The sequence below is a fragment of the Denticeps clupeoides genome, chromosome 2 (assembly GCF_900700375.1).
Source record: "Denticeps clupeoides chromosome 2, fDenClu1.1, whole genome shotgun sequence".
Taxonomy (NCBI): domain Eukaryota; kingdom Metazoa; phylum Chordata; class Actinopteri; order Clupeiformes; family Denticipitidae; genus Denticeps; species Denticeps clupeoides.
Window position 1 is genome coordinate 17,635,954 of NC_041708.1, and position 17,831 is coordinate 17,653,784.

Consider the following 17,831-nt stretch of genomic DNA (forward strand, 5'->3'; position numbering starts at 1 on the left):
ATCAAGCTTTTTATGTGGCTTTCCCAAATCCATGCCTGTCCCACCCTCCTCACCGTCTACAGGAGGACTCAGCTCCGTCGCATCCGCACCCACCCTCCCCTCAGGAGGAGCCCCCAACCCGAACTGTACCCCAAAAAAAAAGAATTAAAAAAAGAATTAAATATAATACATTTATTGAACATCATCATTAGTTTTAAATTTTTAACTGTCTTTTGTCATGGGGAGTAGGAGGCTTATTTTTAACTTTTACAACAATTAAGTAATGCTAAATTATTACCAGTAGAGCGTAGTCTATTAGATAGATACTGTATATAGATAGTATCATCAGCATTCTGATCTGCTTTAAGGGAAGTGTCAGCGAGCGTCCCTGTCTCCCAGGAACTTACCAGACTATACAGGGTCAGCACCACTGTGAGCCATGCCCACCAGGTTTTTACTGTTCAGAAGAAGGTAGGTATCAGGTGGTGGCAGTTTCCACACATTTCCACACAGATCAGGGTCATGGTAATTTGTTGCTGTTTTCTTCATACCAGGAATGGAACAGCCTATGATGTGCCATGCTGGATTCTTTTGCCCCATTGGGACAGCCTTTCCACAGCCATGTCCCCCTGGTAGCTATGGTAACCTTTCTGGACTGACTGATGAATTAGAATGTACTTCTTGTGACCCCGGGATGTACTGCAAAGGCTCGGGTATGTTTCCTTGGATCATTTCAACATATTCAGAATACTTACATTTTGTCATGACTAAGTGTTTTTATTTTACATAGGAAACATTTCTCCGACTGGTCCATGCAGTTCTGGGTTCATGTGCTTTGGAGGTGCCCCATTACCTGCTTCTGCAGATGGCATAACTGGAGCTACCTGTCCTATTGGATTCTACTGTCCCTCAGGCAGTTACACAGCCACACCCTGCCCAAAAGGCACATTTAGGTATGAGTTAGTTTTCTTTTTTGACAATTTTTTTGTGAGTAATATCACATGCCATTAAAATTGATTGTGTATTCTGTCTGAAGTGAAAAGCAAGGACTTATAGGACCTGGTGAGTGCCAGAGTTGTACTGCAGGGTTCTACTGTGCAGAACCAGGCCGTACACATGTCAGTGGGCCCTGTTTAGCAGGTCAGGTCTTATTTCACACCCTTTCCTCAGTTCCTGGTGTAGCATTTTTTTTATGCAGGTTCCCACTTGTGGGACTAATAAAGGTCTATCTTATTTAGTAAAATTTGGTTCTCTAAGGTTTCTACTGCCTGGAAGGGTCATCGGACATGGCACCCTTTCAAGCATCTTATGGAGATCAATGTCCTTCCGGACATTATTGTGAAAATGCAACTGCTTTCCCCTCTCCTTGCCCGGCTGGTACACACCGCCCTGAACATGGTGGACAGGAGCGGCAGGACTGTGTGCCCTGCCCTTATGGTAAACTTCAGAAGAAGTCCTGCTTGTTATACTCTCCCTCATTTACCAGTCAGTGCACTAAATTTGCTCGTTCCTGTGACTTCAGGCTGGTTCCAGAACCAGAGAGGCCAGAGAGATTGCAAGCTCTGTCCTGCTGGGTACCACTGCCCTCTCACAACCCAGGACATCACAGGGGCAGCCATGCCTCTCCTCTGCCCACAAGGCTATTTCTGCCCCAGTAATGTGTCCCAGGCAAAACCACTTCCCTGCCCCAAAGGCACATTCGGCCTGACAAATGGTCTAACTGCAGCAGGTAAGCAGCCTGGGAGCAGTTGCAACTGTGAACGGGTGAGATGCTGTACAGATGCTGTACAGATGCTGAGGCTTCACCTTTCCAGCCAAACATGATCATGTTGTCAGTTCAGGGCCACACAGTGGCATGATAAGTGACATGACTTCACAGTTCCAAGGTTAAATATGGGCTCCAGTTTTGTGTGTTAGCGAGTGAATGAATTCATAGATGTCTGCTAAAATGTAGTAATAATAAAAATAATAATGATAATAAATACAACTAGAAACCAGGTGATCATATTAAAGTGGCCAAAGAAGCAGGCAATCTTAATAAAGTGGCTAAAGTAGAAGATGGTCATAAAAAACTGAACAAAAAGAGTAGGTGTTCTTAATAAAGTGAACGAAGGAGCCGGCGGTCCTACTTACTATGACCAGGTGGTCTTAAGAAAGTGGCTGACAGAAAGGCATGACAGAAAAGTGTGAAAAAGCGATGGTGGGTCCAAAACGAGAGCTTGAACATGTCAAAGTTGTCTCCCGGAGGTGCGATCCAAATTTTTGTGCATTTCAAAGTGTCTAAAATTCTACCAATGCTAAAATTAGCATTCAATGCATTACTATTGTGATTTGACCCTGTTTGAGCGTTAATAGCTCAGACACACCCACGCCGATCACCTATAAAAGATATAGCATACCTTACACAATAGAGTAGTAATTCTTGATATATAGCTTGCCGGTACGCAAGCTTTCGTACGACCTGCATTAACTGCAGAAAAAGGGACTATAATTTTTCAACATTGTGCATCTCAATATGGTGGTCTTAGCATGTTTTATGCGTCAACATCATCATTGTATGTCTAACCAAATCGATTTTTGGACTAGAAGAATAAACACGTTCCAAAAACCTTTTTAGGAATTGCATGTGAAGTGAAGTGATTGTCAGAGCTTTGTCCAGTGGCACCTCAGTGGCACCTTGGCAGCTCAGGATTCAGATCCCACCATGTTAAGCCATATGTCAAACCGTGCAGAAAGAAAAGCCCTACAACCTGACATTAAAGTGCGCTCAACACTTTCAGAGCAAATGGCACCTCCCATTATTTGCACCTCAGCAGCTCCTGGAATGCGATTTGGAATTTCATCCAACAGTATCTTTTCTGGCAGACCACAGCACCTGAAGATTTCTTCAATCAATAGGTTGAAAACTTGGAACAAGCTAGGCAGGGTAGGTAAGGGGATGAAAAGTGGATTACTGAAAGTGGATTACTTTTGGATTACTTTTTTGTTTCTCAGCATGCTAAAAAGACATCAGATAAACTATATCCATGTATTTAATATAAAAGAACTCCTCTAGTTTTGCCATCCTACTAAACTGCAGGATGATCTGCAAAATCAAGAACACACCCTCAGAATGCTGCAGAAAGCAAGCCTCCAGGCCCCAATGTCACCTGAGGCCTGAGGGAAACATTACCACAAGTGGTGCTAGAGAAAACAACAGTGTGGGAAATAGGTGGGGGTCTATGCTAAGCTAAGTGGTAATCCTAGCTGGTCAGCTCTCCCATCCATCCTACTATCCAACATCTGTTCCATGGACAACTTAAACTACATTAAACTTCAGTGAAGTACCAAGTGATAATATTTAGATTGCTGTGTTTTTGTTCTTACAGAGGCCTGGCTCAGAATTCCAAATGCAGATTTCTGTTGTAGTCTTTAGCTACTGTTCATCGCTGGTGGGGTTTGTGCAATGCAGACCATTTTATTTACCACAAGAATTCACCTAAGTTTTCATTTTCAGAGTGTAAATTTCACAGTGCTAATTCGATGAAGGTGCCTTGTGTGCTGTACTTAGCTATTTGCTATCTGCATCCTATTCATTGTCGCCGGAGATTTGAATCATGTGGATGTCAAGTCAGTTCTTCTTCAGTTCCATCAATATGTGTACTTTGTGATGAGAGGGAAAAATGTGGTGGATCTCATTTACACAAATATTGCCAGTGCATACTGGGCAGCGCCCTGCCCCGTCTTGGACAAAGTGGAAGTGTGACAAGTTGACTTGCTGTCTTGAGCCATTAGAGCACCAAAGCGTGCACACGGGCAGAAAATCCACAGCCACTTCCAGGACAGTGATGACACACAGTGCATCTGGCAGGGAATACAGGCTGTGACAAACTACGATACTCCAACCTCTGCCTGTAATAATGATACATGCCTACTGGATGTACTGAATGACTTTTATATACGATTATTTTATCTGACTCACAGAACAAAGTGGGTGCAAGGAATACCCTAAACCCAGTGATCAGGTGCTGTGTCTAAGGCTGCTGAAAGGCTGCTGGACCAGACAACATTCCTTGTTATAGACGCTGTGCCGCTCACGGCCCACAGGGGACGTGCGGTCGCCCCCGGGGAATGCGGACCCGGAAGCAGACAAGACCCGGGTTTGTGTCCTAAATTTCGCATCATAATTTATATTACATTGATTGTCACATGTGATACACAGCAGCACAGCACACGGTGCACACAGTGAAATTTGTCCTCTGCATTTAACCCTGAGTGAGCAGTGGGCAGCCATGAGGGATCAGTATGTGGGGACAGTGCTTTATGGCACCTTGACAGATCGGGATTCGAACCGGCAACCTTCCGATTACGGGGGTGCTTCCTTAACCAACACTTAACTTCCTTAAAGCCACCACTTGCCTTAAAGCCTCACAACAACTGACCAGATAACATTTCTTCTTTTAGAGCCTGCCTGTGCTCTTTTCCATTCTCGTCTCTTCTCCCCTTTTCCTTCTTCCTACCTGCTGAACCCCTACTGGCTCCATACCACTGTCTCCAGTCCATCCCTTGCCTCCTCTACTCCTCTCAGTATGTTTGTGAGTGTGCTCACAGGCCCTGGCCATGACCGTAAGAGCAGGCCAGCAAACGTTGCAGCAGAGATCTGTTCAGGTGTCACGATCGGTAGCTGACGGGGGAGGGAAGCACAGAGGCGGGACATTCGGGAAACAAGGATTTATTATCGGGCTGGCTCCCCAGCGTGGCCCCGGACCCTTGAGCTGGCTCCCCAGCGTGGCCCCGCATGGCGGCCTGGACTCTCGGGCTGGCTCTCCAACCTGCAAACAAAAATCAGAGCCGATCCTTCCGGGTACATGCAGGCTCTGTCTCCGCACGTCCCTTCTGACGCGTCTTGCGTCATTCCCTGCATCTGAGGTGGTCCCAGAGTCTCCGGCGACCGTTCCAGGCACCCCAGGCTGGTGTCTTCTGGGACCATGCATCCCCTCTCGCTGCACGGTGCAGAGAGGGAAGCTGGCTGCTCTGTCAGCAGGGACATGCAGCGAGGCAGTTCCAGAGCCTCCGGTGACCATTCCAGGCACCCCAGGCTGGTGCCTTCCGGGTCCATGCAGCCCCTCTTGCTGCATGTCCCCGCTGGCAGAGCAGCCAGCTTCCCTCCCTGCACCGTGCAGGGAGGCAGTCCTGGAGCCTTCGGCGATAGTTAACACACTCAGAGTCCACAAAAACGCCGTCCCAGCAGAAGAGTTACAGACTTTTAAATGCTGTCAGAATTGACCCCAGCTGGCAACCTCACCTGGAGCCAATCCTGACATCAGGACTCCCAGGCCTTGCCCTTCCTCCCTAGTATGACAGTAATGTGACCGAATACAGGAGTTTTCTGATGCATTGGAGTCTACTGCTGCATCTCCAAGCTGCACAATTCCATGATCACATGCGTCCACATCCCTGGAATGGATCAGCGTAGTATCTCAGAGGGACACAGGGGGCTGGCAAGTGTTGCTGAGGCTTGTGAACCTGAAACAAGGGAGGAACACTTGTGAATGACAACTTCTGGAATGATGACACTCTTTTTACCAGGGCCTGTGCAAATCAGTAAAGGATTTGGGCTCTTCCCTCGACTGTATCATTTAGCTGACCAACAGACGCCTAACCGAACGGCACAAAGAGCATTGGCAACATGCCCCCTCCCACCGGCCGATTATGCTGCACACTGCTGACACACCCCGTCACTCTTCTTTGCTTCCCTCCGAGGAGCCAATACAGCTCTGCCAAGCCCGTACCCCCTTAATAACCCAGGAGAGACAGCAAAGGGAAGAACAGGGCCTAACTTTTTACGATGGATTAAAAAATTACTACATCGCCAAATGTCACCACAGAGCCCCCTGGTGAGTACTGAACCCTACTTGCTGCTCAATCCCAATCTCCATCTCAACCCCACTGCGGTGTTTCACGAAGTCATGTCTGCAGAACTGGGGGCATGTGACCTAGAGACTGATCTCTTCCTTGGGGCAGTCTTTTCTCTGAGACTTTATCCTGCAGAGCAGAACTATGACATTGGTAACAGGGAACTACTAGCCATTAAATTGGCGCTAGAGGAGTGGCGCCATTGGTTGAAGAGGCAAGCACATCCATTCCTTGTGTTAACTGACCACAAAAACCTGGCCTACATCAAGCACATTGATGGGCCATGTTTTTCATCTGGTTTCACTGATGACACGACCGTTGTTGGGTTTGAGCAGCAAGAACGATGAGTTAGCCTACAGAGAGCAAGTGCAACGGCTGACTGACTGGTGTAAGCCAACAATCTGTTTCTGAACATGGACAAAATTAAAGAGATGACTGATGACTTTAGAAGAGAACAGAGGGACCACTCTCCACTGAACATCAACAGATCTTGTGTTGATATTGTCAAGAACACAAAGTTCCTCTGTTTATCTAGAGGAGAAACTCTACTGGGCACTCAACAGCAGCTCAAAAGTCAAGAAAGCCCAACTGTTTCTTTGTTTCCTGTGAAGGCTGGGAAAGCCCATCTCCCAACACTCATCCTCACCTTTTTCTATAGAGGGACTATTGAGAGAATTCTGACCAGCTGCATTACTGTCTGATTTTGGAACTGCACCACATTAGACCACGACACCCAACAGTGAATAGTGAGGACAGCTCTTCTCTCCATAATAATTTCCACACCGAAGCTTTCAGGTCCTCATTGCCAGACTGTGCAACAGCTTCATTCCACAGGCCATCAAAGACCTGATCACTCTGAACTGACAAACACACACTGTAACATATCTCTGTTACAGTTCTGTTATAGCAGTATTTGCATATTACTACAGCAGCATTCTGTCATTATGTTTTTTTTTTTTTTGTAGAATTGTATGAATCCATTTTAGAACAGGTCTGTGACATAACAAAATGTGGAAATGTGATGCACTGTAAATAATTTGTGGATGACCTGTACATGAATGTTCAAATATGATGAGTGCCATGCAACCTTGAATGGTCAAAATCTATGGATTGGTAGATGGTTGCTTGGAGTGGCTTGATGGCCTCCATGCCCCTTTAGGGACCCTGAAGTTGTTAAAAAGTGGAGTTTCTGACTGACTACTCATACAGTATGGGATAGCTTTTGTAGCATGGGCATGAAAGGAAAGAAATTCTAATAAATCTGACAGGAAGACTATTCTGACATCCTGAACAAAAATTTAAGCATAATTTAAGCAGAATAATGAAGTGTCAAATACAGGATCCTATTTTAAGATGTTTTTGATTGAAATAGCTTTTTATTTAAATTAATATGAGTCTCCGAGGCTGCAAATTCAAGAAAAATGTTTATATATAATTTATGTTTTTATAAATAAAAACATAAATTAAACATAAATTGGAGCAGTGCATCTTAAGATTTAAAATAAAAATTATACTGTTATCATAGAAAGGTTTGTTCAGTTACATTTGAATTATACTGTAATGATTGTAATAAAACCCATTCAGAGTGTCATTTGCATTGACTATTTAGGAAAATCAGAGAAAAAAATAATTTGCATAATCATTTGGAATGTAGTGGCCAGTGGTGGTACTAAATGAGTTTTCCACTCCTTTTCTTCTCTAATTCCAAACAGATTGTGAATTTGTGAAGACTCTAACCTCATGAAAAATCTCTAATATGGTAATGGCATTAAGTTTCTTATCATTTTAATGAGAAACAGGCTGGAGGTCGTCAGCGAGACGCATTTCTCAAATGTGTGGGTTTTGGCACGTGACAATGCTTAGGCACAGGTGCATGGAGGAGAGGCCCTGGCGAGTAGTTATATAATACAGTACCACTGCAATGAGGAGGGAGGCCAGTTGTGTGTTCTCTGCTGAATACTGTCAGTAAGTCACAGGACAGGGGTTTAATACAAACTTCATGAGACAAGGGAACATCAACACGCACAATGACCCGACGGCGAACAGACACAAACAGGATAGTTATATACAATTATATAAATATACACCAGGTGAACAAGATCAGGGAACATTACACGAGACGAACATGAAACTCCGGTCCGGACTCCGGATCCGGAGTAACCCCTGCTGGTCCGGATCATGACAGTACTCCCCCCTCAAAGGCACTACCACCTGGGAGTGCCCACAAAACGGTCCATGAAAGGGGGGAGAAGCCCATAAGGACGAGTGGCGTCAGTCCTGCACCGGCGGCGTCAGGCCCGGGCCAAAGCACGGCTCGTCCATGGGGGACCGGCGTCCTGTCCGGCGTCCAGTCACTCCGGTCAGTCTCCGGCACGCTCCGCTGGAATGTTCGCCGCCTCCCTCGTCTCGGTTAACGCCGGGAGCACCTGAACTGCGCGACCGTTCTCCTCGACCCCACGGTAGCTTTCGTAGGCCATCGAGGTCCGGTCGCACGGATTCGTCGGTACTCCCCGCCTCCAGAATCGCCAGGGGGAACATGGACAGCGTGACAGATCCTCTCGACCCCACGGTAGCTTTCGTAGGCCGCCGAGAGTCTGTCACGCTTGGGGAACTGATAAAACATGACGTGGAGAACATCAACACGCACAATGACCCAACGGTGAACAGACACGAACAGCATAGTTATATACAATTATATAAATATATACCAGGTGAACAAGATCAGGGAACATTACACGAGACGAACATGAAACTCCGGTCCGGACTCCGGATCTGGAGTAACCCCTGCCAGTCCGGATCATGACACATGGTATTGGGGAGGGACCGTGGCCACAGAGAGCTCGGAGGGCTCTCAGCTGATGTAGAGGAAATATTTAGGGGATTGCAGTGATGCCTAAACCTCAGGGACCAGAATTTGAAGTTATTGGTAGGCAAGTTAATGTGGGGGTTGTGGAGGCATAGCCAGGATGTCCAAGAACAATGTCTTATCGGTTTGTGAGCAATACAAAAACGGTGACGTGTTCAGTGTGCTGGGGTGCCTTATCTGCTCCTTTTATTTTTCAGTTTATTCAAATTTAAAGAACATCCCAACTTTTCCAGAATTCAAGTTGTCTGACTTCATTTGTGAGTGTTATGATTGTCTCTGGCATATGGAAGCATTGGGCTGTCACAGCAGGTGCCCATGCACCTGATTAAGGAGTCCTGATCCATTGCACCTGGCACCAATTGGGCTTAATAAATCGAGACTCCAATAAAACTGGAATGCAGCCAGCAGACCAACGCTGCGACATTACAGTGGAATCTGTTAATTACCTCCTGTGTTTCCAGTTCCTGGCAATTGCCACATGCCTGGGGGTTTGTTGAGTAAATTTAGTCATTTAGCAAAAGTGCAGAATAAATTTGGAATAGAATCTGTAGCACCTTAGGTGATCCAAAATGTATGTGATGCCTGATTTTATATATTAATAAATGTGTGGAATGTTCTGCTGTTTTTTTGTTTTTAGATGAATGCACCCCCTGTTCCTTTGGGCATTTTTGTGGTTCAGAAGGTCTTTCTCAGCCATCAGGAACTTGTTCTCCAGGTTTCCTTTGCTTGGTGAGAGCTGAGGTACCAAACCCCACTGACAATAGGACTGGAGCGCTCTGCCCACCTGGAGCCTTCTGCCAGATGGGTGTCATAGCGGGTAATATCGTCTTAGGTGTCATGTCATCAATAATGTCATTAATAATGATGCAAAGCTGTAAATATGTATGAAGTTGAGAATACCTATATCATGTTCACCACTCTGCCATGACTATTGTGGCCATGTGTAATAGAACTCAATAACATAACATTTACAACTTAAATAATAAAGACTATTTAACAAATTAACAAATTATATTTGCCCTCAACTAATTAAAATGTCTTTCATACGGCATGAGACATTAGGAAAGACCAGAGTATTTGACATTTGTGTCCAACCCTGCTTTCTTGTGTTTTATGCCACTTTCAGTTACTGGGGTGTGTGATATTATGTGATTTAATGACATCACAATTGCATATTTCCCAGACCAGTGGCCTTAAACAAATTGACATCTTCATATATTAAACAGACTTTAACATGAAATTTAAAAGTGAAAGTGAAGTGACTGTCAAAATGATTGACAGCACATAGCGCACGAAATGGGTCTTTTGCTTTTAGTGAGCCTTTGTGGACAGTGAGCAGCCCGAAAAGCAGTGTGTGGGGAGGGTTCATTGCTCAGTGCCACCTCAGTGGCACCCGTTAAGCCAACCACTTTCCGATTTGGTAATTTAGTGTCATTTGACTTTGTGCAGGTGACTGCTCCCCAGGGTATTTCTGTTCCTGGGGCTCCAGCAGTGCAGAAGAAGCCCCATGTCCTGTCGGGGCTTTCTGTCCCAGGGGAGCAACAACACCTGTACTCTGTGAAACAGGCACGTTTGCCTCTGCAACGGGAAACAGCCACAGGGGAAACTGTTCCTCCTGTCCTGCAGGATTCGTTTGCCAAGGTCAGTTTTAACCTAAATGAAGAGTGCAGTGTGATGTCATAATAATTCAACTGGAGTAAGGAATGTAATTAAGGGGTATTGGTTCACAGGCCTGCAAGTCAGATTCGGCCCACCAGTTCATTTTGGATTGGGCTCTTATTGGGCATAATTGTCATGATAATTCAGTGCTTTCAATTTTCAATATATATATATAATTTGTTTTTGTACACAACGTCAAAATTATCCATACAGGCTTAAGCATATTTGACACGGCCAAGCCCTATTAATTTCACTTTAGTGGTAGCTTCTCTGAGCAATATGAGAAGGATTTGTCTGATATCATATATTAATTAACTGACCAATGCTCAGAGTTAGACAAAGTTTCTATCACCATACTCTGAGACTAAATACTTTTTAAAGTATTAATGTCTTTCTTGTTACACCTGGTAATAGGTTCAATCTCCACATTATTTGTACAGTATATTTTTGCAGTTCAGGGCTTGTATTTTTTTCAAATATTCATCGGTCTGCCTGGCAAACAACCAGAAGTGGAAGGAGACGGGGTCACCAAACAGCATAAGAACTCGGTAGCCATGTTGAGTGTTGCTCACTCTTTGTTTGATTTTCACTTAGACGCCAGCTCATTTTCAAGCATTATTGCCTTAGCCTTATTAATCATTGAGCCCTGCCTGTTTCTGACACCAGATTTTGAACGTGCCTTTAATGTCTTGAATGCAACAAACCTATTTTTCTGTCCCTCACACTCGATTGCAACAACCTCTAAAAACCCTGGCCCTCTTGGTTCTAGCCCACGGCCGCATTTTTGTGTACCCCTCTGTCCCAGAGATCCCCATCAGTACATCCTTTTCCTGTGTCCCGATCACCCCTTGTCAGGATTGACTGCAGCTGTGCTCATCACCGGTGGCCAATCCTGATTTCCGCCCCTTCGAAAGGGATGACATTTTAGTGGACCTGAGTGCACGTATGTGAATGTGTGTTTTGAGTTCTGGCAATCGCCACACGCCTGCGGGTTCGTTTATGTTTTTTATTTAAGTTAAATCCTTTTTGGCCACCGCGCCATTGTTTCTTTGTGTTTCTTGTTTGTTTATTAATAAAACCCCTTCCCAACATGTCACACCTCTGCGCTTCCTTCCCCCGTAAGTCCGTAGTCGTGAGACGCCTGCTGTGCTGAACTCTCCTTCTCTACTGCTGCAGCTCCTCCCTGTCTCCTCTTCATGAGTGAATCACAAGAAAGTGTTCAACATAAACTATAAGGACTGTTGGAAGCCATCCCCATTGTCTAAGGTGGTAGAGAGAAGGCAAAAGTGCGAAATGCTGCAATCACAGCACAATCTCCCTGTTTTGGAGAATCTCATGTTTTGTCTTGTTTTTTTTATTATTACATAACCTCATGTGATATTTGATAGTCCTGTCTCTTCAGTTTATTTTTAATAATATAAGATAAATTAATAGGTACGTCCAAATGTATTACTGGTTGTGAAAGAAAAAATCTCTTACATTGACAATGTGACTTTATGGCAATATGAAATATACAGAGCTAAGAATGGTGTCAGTTTACAGTAGCCCTTGACCAAATCATAAAAGTAGTTGCTTAATAAGACAAGAAGGCAGTCCTGCTGCTGTCTGTAATTTTATAGACTAATCTCATACTTCAAACTTTTAGAAAGAATGTTGGGGCAGGTTTTTCATGACTAGGATGTCATAATTACTAATGCTTTTATTTACAGGACAAGGGACAGTGCAGCCCAAATTGTGCCCACAAGGACATTACTGCCCCTCTGCCACCTCGGTGCCCACACAGTACCCATGCCCTGCTGGCACACTGCGGCACCTGCCAGGGGCTTCCTCCCCACTGGACTGTCAACCATGTCCTGCTGGTATGACCTTATGAGACTGTATGGAAGATAAATATGTGTTTAAAGAGAAAATGAGTAAGATGAGAAAGTATGCCTTGACATAAAAAGTTAACTGTTCTTGGGTTGGTAGGTATGTTCTGTGCCCATCCTGGACTTTCAGAACCTTCTGGCCTTTGTGGGAAAGGGTACCTCTGTAGGTCTGGTGCCAGCAGCCCCAATGGAACTGACAACAGCATGGTACATTTTCACTGTGTTGCAGTCAGGCAGACATATTGTTGTTTTTTTTAGCTCTTGTTATTTGTTCTGTGAAAATGCAGTCTGTAGAAGACAACATTTGTCCAGTCGGTCACTACTGCCCAGCTGGCACTGGCGTTCCTCTTCCATGCCCACCTGGAACTTTTTCAAGTTCCAGAGGCCTGTGGAATGCACTGCAATGCCAGTCCTGCCCACCAGGGCACTTCTGTGAACACGAAGCCATGGTGCTTCCATCCCAGGCTGTACCATGTGCTGCAGGGTAAGCAGAACTTAACTTACATAAAAAAGTAGTACAAATAGCAATGCAATGTGAGCTGGTTTAACTAAACTATTACTGGCTTTGGTTGCCAGATATTTCCTGCAACGTACAGGAAGAGACTCTAAACTCTGTAAATATGGTAATTTGATATAAAAATAATAACTCTAAATATATTTGTTCCAACCACTGTAATGGAGAATACGTTATTATAGGAACTGATGCAATCAACCATTCTCTGTATATTTTATAATGGACAGTCAAGCTCTCTTTATTTCATTGGAAGTGAATTGTTCATGTTACAGAAAATAAAAATAATAAAATGTTCTTGGCTTCATACAGCATAACAGTGAACTACCTTCAGAAAATCATGAAGATTTGATATGATTAATTGCTGGGAGTGTGTAAGACTGTTTAATAATACAACACATTTCTAAAAAAAATTTGGAAAATGTTTTGAATTATGAGTTAATTATGATTTGTTCAATAATACTAGACACGTTGCAGATACAACGTTTCATACAGTTCAGATTTGCTTATTAGGCATTGATGATGAATGTAGATAATTGATAACTGTAGATAATATAGCAGTACATTTTGAAGCATAAACCATCCACAGTAGGAAATATGAGCTGAACTGCATGTTAAAAATAAAGTTTCATATTTCTGCAAAGATGAAAATGCTGCTGGAGTAAACACAAAATTAAATATAGCCACCAGCGGTCCATGCATTTATGTCCCTCTGATTTTGAGTATATATTTTATAAGCTAAAATCCTCATCCATTAAAGTAAATGACAGTGCCCACTGTCACGCTGGTTGGACATGGTGAGGAAGGAGGAACAATGACCGGACAAGGTGAGTAAGAAGGACGCATATGGGGTTTAATACAGGATAGGGGAAACATGAAGTAACGCTGACCCAACTTTGAACAGACACGAACAGGGCAGCTTTATGCAATTAGACACATAATAGCACAGGACCAACATGAAACTCCGGAGTAGCCCCTGCCGAACCAGATCACCCTGAGACTGCAGGGTTCAAATCCCGATCCGCCAGGGTGCCACTGAGGTGCCACTGAGCAAAGCACCGTCCCCACACACTGCTCCCCGGGCGCCTGTCATAGCTGCCCCCTGTTCACTCAAAGTGATGGGTTAAATGCAGAGGACAAATTTCACTGTGTGCACCGTGTGCTATGTGTATCACATGTGACAATCACTTCACTTTAACTTTAGAGTCTCAACAAACAAAACAACAAAGCTACCTAAAATAAATTCTATATGTATGTCTGAGAAAAACCTCCCTAGCAAATGATTATGATAGTCTCACACCAAAAGAAGCTGAAGCAACAGCGAAAGAACAGCATAACTTCATAAACCATGACAAATGAATCATGTTTGAGAAATCCTGTCTTCAGGGAGAGGTCAAGAGGGGACATTATTTTCAATTTTTTTCCTCCCTGTGTTTGGCTCCTTGTGATTAGTGGATGATGCTATTTACATTTAATCCTTGACTTTTAGGATCTGGTTAGGATTTTATATTATTTGAATTGTAAGCATTATAGTGCTAAAATTAAACAAATGAGTTTTATATCCTGATAAGTGTGGTGCCCAAATAGTTGGGCTAGATATGCAAATATCTCTCGGTTTCCTCTTTTAGCAATATTTTTGGGGCTGGTTATGGTCAAGATATTGTACTATGTATTGGTTGAAGGTTGCAGTTTGGAGGTGGATAAGGTGTACAATTGGATTATTGTAGGTCTCTGATGCCGTAACATAAATGAAAGTGATTGGTTTTACATTGTGATACACAGGACACAGTGCAGACAACAAAATGTAGCAGCCATGAAAGGCTCCCAGGCAGCAGTGCGTAGGGACAGTACCTTGCTCAAGGGGACCTCACAGGACATCAGGATTTGAACCCAAAATCCTTTTACTGACCTGTCCTCTTCCTTAGGACAGTATGACATTCAGTGGGGCAGTGGTGGCCAAGTGGTTGGAAGCGGCCCCATAATCAGAAGCTTGCAGGTTCAAATCCCAATCCACCAAGGTGCCACTGAGCAAAGCACCGTCCCCACACACTGCTCCCAGGGCGCCTGTCATGGCTACCCACTGCTCACTAAGGGTGATGGGTCAAAAGTAGAGGACACATTTTGTTGTGTGCACGTGTGCTGTACTGCAGTGTTTCCCTTTCACTTTTACATCATGGTAGTCACTGACTACCAGAACCATACAGAGCCAGTGGGTGGATCTTAGTGTTTATAAGTCCATCTTTATAAAGTGATGTGTTACTCCTCGAGAAGACTAAATAATTTTGGCAAGCAAATCAGAGTTTTCAATTCACTTTTAAGACAAATTTGAGCCTCCCCAACAGAAACTGTTTGTGTGAGCTTTAAACAATTTTAATCATGATCCATTTCTCTTCCTCAGATATGTGTGCCTGGGAGAAAGTATAAGCCCTCGCCCCATTGATAGGATTACGGGATACCTCTGTCCACGAGGCTACAGCTGCCCTCTTGGCAGTGCAGTGGAGAGGCCATGTGAACCTGGCACCTACAGTCTCAACCCTGGCTCTGCTACATGCATAATTTGCCCTTCTGGCACCATGTGCCTTTTACCTGCCACTGAGGAGCCTTTGGTCTGCCCTGAAGGTGAGAACAATTGACTCTTGATCTACTATTTCACAGAAGTAGATTTTTGGGTAAACGTTTAATCCATAATTGCTTTGAACCAAGCCAGTTTTGGAAAGGAAGTTTCATATTTTTAGTTAAGCCTCTTTTTCAAATTCATATATTCTAGGTGAATAAGGCCCAGTGTACAGTGTGTAATGTCTACATTCATTACCAAACCTGTTATTGAACAGAGTAATGTCAATATGTGACCTGTCTCTAATTATTGCCCTCAGGCCATTTCTGTCCAGCTGGCACAACCTTTCCTGAGCCCTGTCCCATGGGCACAGTTGGGGATAGGACAGGTGCCCGATCAGTGTCTGACTGTGTTCCTTGTCCCACTGGATTTTACTGCAGCGTTCCGGGTGCCTCAGAACCACAGGGTACAACAGCTAATGCAGATGAACATGTTGAATGTGGAAGTAAATGCCACACTAATGGCTTACATTTAATTTCTAGGGCACAGGAATTGTGTTATATGGTAGTTTATGCATGAACTGAGTGGTTTGTAGCAGCAGGCTACCATCTCTTTCCTTCTAACAGGACCCTAATCATGGATGCTTAATAAGCAGCAGCGTCCATGATTAGAGCCCTGTTGTCAGGCTGATTAGTGCTGGCTGGGAGTCCAGCAGCACCCAAGAGTCACACATCTGCAGGTTTGTGCTGTGGTTCTGTCTACTGAAGCTACCTATCATTTTTAGAACAGGGATCTCAACAGAAACAGATTATTTACAATAAAAATCTGTTTGTTGCCACTATTCTAGGACTCTTTAACAGACCCTACTAATAACACCCTCCCCTTCCATTTTGGCCCCTTTCTGGATACTGTTCCATTTGAAGATCCTTCTCGTTTCAGCAGTTGTGGTGTTGGTGGCTGTGGTGGCCCTCTGGTAAAATTTGTGAAATAATAATTTATTAAATATTCAATTAACTCAAACTTAAATTGCATCACTGCTGTCAATCAGTGATATCAACTATGGACATTTTGCACTGGTGGTAAGCTTTTACAAATCAATCCATATCCATAGATCAGATTCAAAGAGGATTAAACATAGGCTAATTAGACAAATGCTGAGGAAAATTGCATGTCTTGTTTTGAAAACATGGTGTAAATATAGTAAAATGACAATTTCCACCTCCATCATATTACTGTAATTTGACATATTTTGTTGTAAATATACCTTATAGTGTCTTATAATATCTTGTTTTTATGTTCCCAGGTCAGTGTCAGGCTGGGTATTTCTGCCAGAGTGGTGCCACCAGTCCTGCCCCTCAAAACTCAACTGAGCTTGCCCGAAATGGCCCCTGCCCTGTGGGTAGTTTCTGCCCCTTAGGCTCGCTCTCACCCCTTTCTTGTCCTACAGGCACCATTAGAAACATTACAGGTTTGTTTTAAATAATGTTTTATCAAAGTCACTAAATGCATTCCTTTCTAATTGTTCATTATTGTGTAATTATTTTTCTGACTGCCTCTCAGGTGGTGTTTCAGAGCACAGCTGCTTCCCATGCCCAGCTGGATACTATTGTGATGGTGAGGCTCAGGTCTCCCCCAGTGGGCCTTGTGCTGCTGGCTTCTACTGCCCTTCTGATTACTCCTCGACATCACCCCAAGCTTTTCTCTGTTCCAAGGTCAGTTTTACCCAACACAGTGGTCATTGATAACCCATTTACACCAACAGCACATGAAAGAATTCTGAATGTAACCATTTCATGGGTGAAGATGGTTCTGAGAATTCTTGGTCTCACTTGCAGGGACACTTTTGCCCCCCAGGCTCTTCCATGGCTGTCCCCTGCCCTACAGGGCAGTACCAGCCAAACCCAGGCTCAGACAGCTGCATCCCATGTCGACCAGGCTTTTATTGCGAAGAAGCCATAATAGGTGACCCTTGGCCATGCCCCCCTCACTCATTCTGTCCTGCAGGTACTGGGGAGACCCCAGGGTGGAGAATGGGAAAGTCAGTTTATGAGAGAGGAAAACCAAACCTGGTATCTTGCAGGCACTATGGTTCCATTGCTCTGTCCCAATGGCACCTTCACGCCTCCTGACCATGGTGGGCTGCAGGATGAGCGGGAGTGTTTGCCCTGCCCCTCAGGCAGATACTGCAGGTATATTATCTGAACACCTTTAGGCATTTAAGAAAAAAGTCTTCAACACAGTTCAACCACACCTGTTTCAATTGAAACAAGCATTGCCAATATATTCATATTCAGAATAAAAATGTCTCTTGTGTAACCTCAAATGTATACATTGTCATTGTAGGTCTGGTAAGATCCAAGGTAACTGTGCTGCAGGTTACCTGTGCATTTCAGGAAGTCCAGAACCCACCCCACAAGCATCTAACGAGATGACTAATGGGACCCTATGTCAGTGGGGTGTGCAGTGTGCTGGCCTCTGTCCTGCAGGTCTGTGCTGGTC

General features: G+C 44.2%; 1 protein-coding gene across 1 annotated transcript in view; it reads left to right on the top strand.

The window, feature by feature from the left end:
- LOC114768817 (zonadhesin) overlaps positions 1 to 17,831 on the top strand; it is a 39,181-nt gene that overhangs the window by 17,139 nt on the left and 4,211 nt on the right. Inside the window, exons 24-41 of the mRNA XM_028961125.1 lie at positions 348 to 450; positions 534 to 692; positions 770 to 932; positions 1,016 to 1,119; positions 1,237 to 1,416; positions 1,502 to 1,708; positions 9,378 to 9,557; positions 10,190 to 10,381; positions 12,109 to 12,258; positions 12,368 to 12,474; positions 12,555 to 12,751; positions 15,177 to 15,397; positions 15,652 to 15,798; positions 16,636 to 16,800; positions 16,893 to 17,044; positions 17,168 to 17,336; positions 17,413 to 17,521; positions 17,676 to 17,818. Of these exons, the coding sequence (XP_028816958.1) occupies positions 348 to 450; positions 534 to 692; positions 770 to 932; positions 1,016 to 1,119; positions 1,237 to 1,416; positions 1,502 to 1,708; positions 9,378 to 9,557; positions 10,190 to 10,381; positions 12,109 to 12,258; positions 12,368 to 12,474; positions 12,555 to 12,751; positions 15,177 to 15,397; positions 15,652 to 15,798; positions 16,636 to 16,800; positions 16,893 to 17,044; positions 17,168 to 17,336; positions 17,413 to 17,521; positions 17,676 to 17,818 (2,848 nt within the window). The remainder of the gene's footprint in view (positions 1 to 347; positions 451 to 533; positions 693 to 769; positions 933 to 1,015; positions 1,120 to 1,236; positions 1,417 to 1,501; positions 1,709 to 9,377; positions 9,558 to 10,189; positions 10,382 to 12,108; positions 12,259 to 12,367; positions 12,475 to 12,554; positions 12,752 to 15,176; positions 15,398 to 15,651; positions 15,799 to 16,635; positions 16,801 to 16,892; positions 17,045 to 17,167; positions 17,337 to 17,412; positions 17,522 to 17,675; positions 17,819 to 17,831) is intronic.